The following is a 7,777-nucleotide window of genomic DNA, read 5'->3' on the forward strand; positions in this document are numbered from 1 at the left end:
GGTGATTAAGGAGACCAGGCCGATAATTCTGATGGTGTGCCGACTGTCACCGTTGTAGAATGACAGCTACAGAATTCCCCTCGTTTTCGCTACGCACAAACCGCTTTATGGAATGAACGTTATGCACGACTAAAAAGGACGATGTGGGACTAAAAAAGTGGAAGTCCACCAATTGTTCAAGGTTTAAAAACACTATTAACAAAAAGTTGTGGAACAAGAGTGTCCATAAAGCGCTTAAATAGCCAGCACTGGAACTGAACAGAGCAGAGCTTGACTCAGAGGGAATGAAGCATATTCTTTTTCATTAATACAGCGTATTCGTGCATTGTATTGAGTAAAATTGTCCTACAACCAGTAGCAGTAGCAATAAACAGCAACGGCAATCAACAGCAATAAAAATAAAAGTTGGGTGCCCGAGAATGCCTTTACATGGCTGCGTATTCCTTGAATATTCATTTTGCTTAATATTCAGATACCGTACTTCAAATAAAATACGCCCAGTTCCAAAGAAACCCGCTTTAGATTTAGTCCGCTTACCTTTGAGCGTAAACGTGTGAAAATAATTTCCTTGTTAGCAAAAATTTCAAAATACAATCATACTGTGCAACTACTGAAATACAATCATACAGTCTTGATGATGCAGACAGCATGTTCAGCAGATCGCTAGTCGTGTACACCGGTCCTTCCAGCACGTGACAGCAGAAAGTGCGCAATGCAGGTACTGTACTGCATGCCTTTAAAATATCGATCTAAAGAACCCTTACTGCGCAGCACCGCGTGCAATAGCCCGCTCTTGCTCGCATAAAAATCCAGCTAAATTGGCAGACGATCATAATTTTTGTGTGTAGAGTGTTTACAGTTAACACGTGAGAAAAACAGTTTCATCGCATAATGCTGAAGAATTCGCTTAAGTGGTACCACTCGGAGTCTCGTTCATATGATAAATTTACAGTAGATGTAGTGCGAGATGACGTGATACAGCGGGGATTGGTCACGGATACTGCCGACGATGGACTCATCATATACTTTGAGCATGATGGCTCGTCATCCACAGAACTGGTGGAAATTTCCAGTATCCGCGCATTGCCGACAAAAGAAATGGCCGCCTACCGTTACCTTAAGCTGTTCCAAGTGAATTCCGAGGTGGAGGTTCTGGTCCGTGGCTCAGTGTAAGTGAATAGGATTTTGTTGTTATATAACATGTGTGGGTACACTGAAATTGTCATCCTGAGTACGAATAATTACACCATATTTGCTGTATTTTTCACTAGAGACCAGCCTCTGACCTGGAGAAAAGCTACTTTCGTGGCAATGGTGCCTGAATATGGTACCAAGCGAGGTGAACAAGAGGGTGAACGATATTTTTTGGTCCGACTGCAAACCAAAAATCCTTTCTCTTTGGCCGCTGTTGCTAATGTGTGGCCGCCAATCGTTGCCAGCGATGTACGAATTCGCCAAGAGCGACTCTGGCAGACAGCTACAACAAAGACATTCTTCAAGGTGATCGTACCGTATGCACCATGCCGCAAAACCGACTGTCCGTTTCCACAGTCACCTCTTCTGTATTATATAAAGGAGCTGGGCGATTGTATGAAGTTGGCCTGGTTGAATACGACGGGCACTCTTATTGTGTCGACAGACGATGCCAGTATCATCGTCCTTTGCCGCAAGAAATCTAAACGACTACGTCTCAGATTCCATCGACTGGTTTTTCACTTTTACCACGAGATTATGGAGCGATATTTTAGAAAAGGTTTGGCTTGCAGTCTAGTACGTCTGTACAGACAGTTTAGCACGGTTTCCCACGGCAATCATGATTTTCGGAAAGCTAGGTCTGGGGATTGGACCACTGGATTTGGATGAGTAACCTTAAAGATTTTGTTTTTAAAACAGGGCATGCCCCAGATGCCAGTCGCACGGAAAAATGGTTCACAAAAACGATCGACAAACTACTGTTCTTTCCCAAATGGTTGGCTCCAAAATCAAACGTCGCCGGTACGTGAAAATAACGTTAAGAAAACTTTATTCTTCGCAATCAGTTTTAGCCTTAAATCAACATACAGATACGTATGTTCTCGATGGCGAGTAAGAGTTACCGAGTAAGTAATTCTTTTGGACATTGGAAAATTAGAAAAAAGAGTATTGTAGCCGTTTTTAGGTAATTTTATTTCAGACGTTTTCTCCGTTTCTGTTCGTGCGCGAAATTGGAGACAGATAAAACCAGAAATGTAATGGCGAATGTATATTACAGTATGTTAAGCAGTTAAGATAGTGGTAGTGCTCACCAAAATAATAGCAACCCACGTAAGACTGCTGCATTGGTCATTACAAATTTACTATCACAGCATGCAGGTAATTTGCAGGAGCCAGGATTATTAAAGGCACGGCTCGAGATCAGGAGGCTCTTCCAGCATTACAGGCTCTTCCGGATATATTGCTACGGGAGACCTTTCAAAGTATGGACGGGATAGCACAGAGGGATTTGAAACGGTAGGTGTAAAATCTTTGGTTTTTGCCGCGCTTGATTCGACCGTCCTAAAATTCAAATGTTGCAACTTGCAACGCTCCGAGGCACTTCGAATTCATTCCAGTACTGGGATTCTGGAATCTACATTAGTAATCTGGATAATAGAATCCAGTACCCTTTTTGCGACAGCTTGTTTGTAAATTTAGATTCAGCCGTATGCATAAGGTTTGGGCTAATGGTGTTACAGACACTAGAGTATACTTTTCACTACTGTCCACAGAAAAAATGGACGAAGTACAATGCACTGGAGTCTTTTGACTTGTACTACAGTCCGCTATTGATACTATGCAAAAACAGCTGACTTTCGGTAATACACTGCAGATAAGAATAAGTGTCTAAAATCTTGGTTTTTCAGCTACTGATTTCTAGCGAAGATTTCGCACTTTGTAGTGTCTGTTGGAGATGGTGCAGACTTCAGTCCAGTGTCACGACAGAGAAATATGTGATGTTGGAAGCTCCGGACTACCAACACGTTCAGCCGGTACACCTGGCGAATGCAATGCTGCAGTACATCCCCAAATCGACACGAAATCTGCTACTAATACAGTACACTCCCAGCCACGGGTTAACGGCCATGCGGTTAATCAAAGAAATGCAGTTGCAGTTAAGGCTTTATGCGTCCTACCGCACTTCCGTGCACTATCCCCGCGCAATTCACGACCTTGAGTACGAGCTGGAGTTGTATCCCACAGTCAATAATTTCCACATTTTCTGTACGATGAAATCGAAAAAGGCCGAACGAATTACTTTAGGTACAGTAAGACCATTTACTCCCAAATTTAGTAATACTGTACACCATAAGCACCCACGTACGAGTATTTCTGTTCTGTCGTTGATGTTACCCTAGAAATAATCATAGCAGCGCCGGACGAAATAAAATCGCTGCTGAACGTTCTGGGTGCAGGCGGCTGGACGTACTGCTGCACGACAGAAACGATGAAAGGCACCGTTACGGGAATTTCACAGGTGCTCGATGCACTCAATCTCCGCTGTTCACAACACGGCAAGCTAACTGTTGCCGTTGACTGTCCGCACCGTACGTCATGGGAAGCGGGAGAACGGCTGAAAGAAGATCTGCAAGCTTGGCCTATAAGTTCAGCAGCGTTTGACGTCTTAACGAGGGGATTTGAGGATTACTGTCCACCGAGCACGCCGACGACTTCATATTGTGAGTTTACGGGATTCCGTCCAGAAGTTTTGAAAGTGCTGATCCGGAAGCCCTGCATGATTGAAGAAGAATACTTTAGTTCATGCGGCGTTCAGAGTTGGCTGCGATTTGCGTGACTTTCCAACTATTTATGCACTCATCTTCCAGATGCAAATTTATCTTACTATTTGTGGGTTTAATTGTTTAAAATGCGTTATTATCGTGTACCATCCTTAATTGCAGAATTACGTTTTGGTGGATTGCAGCAAGCGGATTGATTTGTACATTTCCCCGCCGATGCGCTGCATTCCGGTTGGCTAATTCATATTACTGTAATTCCTGAGTTAATTTAAACAATGAACAACTAGGTGAAAAGTAAATTTTGTATGCACATAGACTTAATCAGTTTCTTTGGGATTTGGCTAATTTCGGTGATTTTTGAATTACCGAATACGTTGGTTTTTTAATATTGTTGCTTTACACGCGCAGAGGCGCTGCAAAATTTTGCAATGTTAACTTTGACCGCGCACGAAATGAAGAAAGAAAAAAATTATTATCATAATTTTGCAGAAACACTTGAGAGCGTAAATTCGTAGAGCTCGCCACTTCATAATTCTTTTCAAAAACATTTTCAAGTGACAGATGCGTAAATGCATGCAAAATTGCGTAGTCACCTAAAATTATATTTGAGATCTTTCCTGAAAGCAGTTGCAATCGATTATTTTATCGGACCAAAGTAATATCCATTCCAGCAATATGATTCACAAATTCCACCAAGACGAGCCACTTGAAAATAGTTTTCCCAAAAAAGTCTTGGGCGGCGGCAGCGGCGCTCGGCAGAAGCGCAGTCAGCATTACCGGTAGCAACGGTTAGCATGGCAGGAAAAGGATAACTGCTTAGAGTCAATACTTCATCGTGTAATATAAACGAGATAATTCTTCCCTTCTGTTTGTGGTTCAGTTTAGTTAACTTACGACCTTGTGATTTAAATACAGTAGCGACTGCTCTGAGTGTAACTGATTGCTAGCTGTTTTTACCGTTAACCGGTAATTAAAATGGTTCTACGTTTTCTGGTGATTTTGTGCATCCCTGCGGCGCTGCTGTCAGTGACCTTCACAGCCGCGAAACGCCGTCCCGCAGACGTGCGGCCGGGGATATCTACTGATTTTGTGCTAGTTGTCACTTCGGGTAGGTGGTGCAATTATTATTTTAAATATCTATGTACCTATTTCAAACCTGACCCGTTTCCTGGGATAATTGCTGCTTGAAAGATTGGTTAAGTCAACTTCCAACAGTGTTATTGTGAATTTGTGTATATGAAACTGAAAGAAACAATTTACAACTCGGTTAATTCATTGAAAAGTCTAGGTACACCGTAAACGATCTGTGGATCATTAATTTCTAGTTAATTTATTCGTCGAATAAATTTTGCAACAATTATTTATCTGAAAAAAAGGTTGCTTCGGCCCGGTTAGGTTAGTAACACTGTGGCCTGCAAATCTCCATTGGGTTCTACGATACTTGGAGTTAGCTCATATTTTAGCCAAGAGCAAAATTATTACCACATAAACTGGAATTCAAAATATTATTCCATCATGCAAAGTTGGCTTGAATTAATTAATAATAATATTATATACTCGTCTAAGTTTCAATAAACATAGAGGAAACGTTTTGAAAATAACATCAACAGGAAACGACTAAGAAAGACAAAAGTCGAATTTACTCTTTGCGCACGCCGACTTCAGAGGAAGTTTATTTGATCTTTTTTCGATGTTTGATAATGTGGTCATTCACCAAGTTCATACTGTGCATGACATAAACTGTTTAAAAAGCGCTTTTCTGCAGCTGATAAGGATCACGTGAAAATCCTCTACGAGAGGAAGGGATTCCGGTTTGCCCACGTGTACAGCTTCAAGTGGAAAAAGGGTGGTATTTTGCCAGACTACTATGGTTTCATATTCCAGTGCATTCAGTGCAAGGAGAGCAAAATTAAAAGTCTGGTTAGCACGATGGAGAAAGATGATACCCAGTTAGTATGAACAGATTTGTAACTCTTCTTTAATATTTTATCACGTACGCGGTACGCTAGTCTAGCTGTAGGAAACTTACTAAACTCAATATCTCAAGAAAATCTTTTTCCAGTCCTTTTCTAAAGGATCCTCCGACGGAAGCCTATTTTATTCCCGGAAAACATTTCGTGGATCTTCCCAATAGTGTGGATCTGCGAGACAAAATCGTTGCTGCGAATGAGCTGTGGTCGTCCAGCGTTAAATATTTGGACTGCAAGAAATTCTATACTGATGTATCGGAATGTCCTATTACGAAACTGACAAAGAACGCAACAGAAGTGTTCGGTAACTTTTCGGCATACTCCTTGCCAAAAAAATCCTCATCCAAAGGAATAAAAAAGATTTCCGAGTTTTTCGAGAAATAGGCCGATGACTTATTATCTAGAAAGTGTCCTGGTCCACTCTGTTCCCTACAAGAACCTAATCTGTAGCTTTCGCTAATCGCTTATCATCAGCTCCTAGCCTCCTGTTATTATTCCTTAATTGTCCGGTAACGAGAAGGTGTGCACGTCTATACTAACAAACCTGTCCAGCGGCGGTTTTCGTTTAGTGTGTTGGTGCAATCCTGTGCCTTTATAATAGATTCATTTCTCATTTAAAATAATATTGCTCATGCTCCAGAGTTTGGCCCATGCATGATGTTGTTAAACTGAATTTTAAATTTCGTTAAAAACCTGAAAAATTTGCGCTACTTTGGTTCGGTGTAAAAACGATCGTCATGCATATGTGCATAATGTATTTATATGCAAAATTTTGTAATTAGTATCAAAACTAATCTGTGTACGCAATCGTGTTTACGCTAAATTGCATGCTCGTGGTAATTTTGCCTTGCTTTAATTACAAAAACACCATCGATAAGATCGCATCACTTCCGAGCTTCCAGTTCCGATAACCATCACCACGAACGTTATGCCAGTTAGTAGGTACAAGTAGCGTGCCGCGTTTATTTATTTACTTATACAGCATTAAGTACGCTTGTTGTTTTAAAAGAATAGTGCTTGAACAAGGTTTATGCAACATGTCCACTGTGCAACAGGACTGTTCGACACAAGTTGTAAACAACTACCGGAATATGTAAGGATCGTTGTGCTAATCATAGCCTTGTGAGCATTGACGGCGGCCGGACGTTGCAGAAAAATACCAAGCAAATTCGTTATCTTGATTCCGGTTGCTCATTGACGGAAATGACTGTTACAGCCGTTAGTAAGAGCGCTCGCATAGTTTCCTACAGTACAAAAAGGTTGATTAAACGGCACGTTGGGGTATATGACATAATTTGACGCTGTGTTGTTCTCCGAGCGACGGGAGATGTAGTAGATAACAGGCAGTCAGAACTTATTGCTCTATGTACTATATATGAAAATCCTCCACATCATTTAGTCGAACGCAAACGACTCATCAGTATATACGCTCGGCCGTATTAAGTTAAAAGCCGTATTAAGTTAAAAACGTTGCGTGATTATTGTAGAATAATTTCACTAGTGTCGGGAGACGAATTGCAAGCCATGAACGCCACAATTGTGGGGAATTTAGAATGTGGGATCTGCCTGGAACTGGCCACCAACGCCATGGAAGCGACGTGCTGTCATAAGATCTTCTGCTCCCAGTGTGTATCACGCCTTCGCAACGATCGCTGTCCCAGTTGCCGAGACTACGATTTTTACCCGGTGGTTTCGCATCTGGCGCGTCGGCTGATCACCAGTTTTCCTGCCCAATGCCACTTTTGCCAAGCTGAAGTAATACGAGGGAACTTGGCGGACCATACGAGGATTTGCGACGATCGGGTTATCCCGTGCGCAGCGCCGAATTGTGATTATACCGGCAATCCGAAAGCATTTATCCAGCATATTGTCGGCTCTCACAGCGACAGCCTCCTGAAGAATGCAGCGGCACTTTTTCTGTGCAGCCCTGGGGAAGGCGATGACAGAGACAGCATCCGGATATGGAAGGGCACCGACGCGGACCAAGCACGACAGGACGCTTGTGACAAGTTCTACCGTACTTGGCATTAGCGTTCATATACAGTGTGTGAT

The 7,777-nt window shown here is 42.1% G+C and overlaps 3 protein-coding genes across 3 annotated transcripts in view; 2 read left to right on the forward strand and 1 right to left on the reverse strand.

The window, feature by feature from the left end:
* Positions 1-6,823, reverse strand: part of LOC129592498 (trace amine-associated receptor 13c-like) — a 73,942-nt gene extending 67,119 nt beyond the window's left edge. Inside the window, exon 1 of the mRNA XM_055488550.1 lies at positions 6,811-6,823. The gene's annotated coding sequence lies outside the window, so the exon portion shown is untranslated. The remainder of the gene's footprint in view (positions 1-6,810) is intronic.
* On the forward strand, positions 1,547-4,062 carry LOC129592497 (uncharacterized). Its single transcript, XM_055488549.1, has 5 exons — positions 1,547-1,753; positions 1,894-1,995; positions 2,364-2,490; positions 2,918-3,279; positions 3,375-4,062. The coding sequence occupies exons 1-5, from the start codon at positions 1,591-1,593 to the stop codon at positions 3,809-3,811; spliced, it is 1,191 nt and encodes a 396-aa protein (XP_055344524.1). The 5' UTR covers positions 1,547-1,590; the 3' UTR covers positions 3,812-4,062.
* Positions 4,641-6,364, forward strand: LOC129592501 (uncharacterized). The gene is made up of 3 exons (XM_055488555.1): positions 4,641-4,863; positions 5,521-5,704; positions 5,818-6,364. The coding sequence occupies exons 1-3, from the start codon at positions 4,731-4,733 to the stop codon at positions 6,107-6,109; spliced, it is 609 nt and encodes a 202-aa protein (XP_055344530.1). The 5' UTR covers positions 4,641-4,730; the 3' UTR covers positions 6,110-6,364.
* Positions 6,824-7,777: the final 954 nt, after the last annotated feature.

This window comes from Paramacrobiotus metropolitanus, unplaced genomic scaffold, assembly GCF_019649055.1.
Source record: "Paramacrobiotus metropolitanus isolate TYO unplaced genomic scaffold, Prichtersi_v1.0 Parri_scaffold0000053, whole genome shotgun sequence".
Taxonomy (NCBI): Eukaryota; Metazoa; Tardigrada; class Eutardigrada; order Parachela; family Macrobiotidae; genus Paramacrobiotus; species Paramacrobiotus metropolitanus.

Bases quoted from the DNA above. Each gene is read 5' to 3' on its own strand.
- LOC129592497 (XM_055488549.1), top strand. From the start codon at position 1,591: ATGAAGTTGGCCTGGTTGAATACGACGGGCACTCTTATTGTGTCGACA. The intron at 1,754-1,893 runs GTTTGGCTTGCA...TTTTTAAAACAG, and splicing joins GGAGCGATATTTTAGAAAAG to GGCATGCCCCAGATGCCAGT. The intron at 2,491-2,917 runs GTAGGTGTAAAA...CGCACTTTGTAG, and splicing joins GCACAGAGGGATTTGAAACG to TGTCTGTTGGAGATGGTGCA.
- LOC129592501 (XM_055488555.1), top strand. From the start codon at position 4,731: ATGGTTCTACGTTTTCTGGTGATTTTGTGCATCCCTGCGGCGCTGCTG. The intron at 4,864-5,520 runs GTAGGTGGTGCA...GCTTTTCTGCAG, and splicing joins TGTGCTAGTTGTCACTTCGG to CTGATAAGGATCACGTGAAA. The intron at 5,705-5,817 runs GTTAGTATGAAC...ATCTTTTTCCAG, and splicing joins ATGGAGAAAGATGATACCCA to TCCTTTTCTAAAGGATCCTC.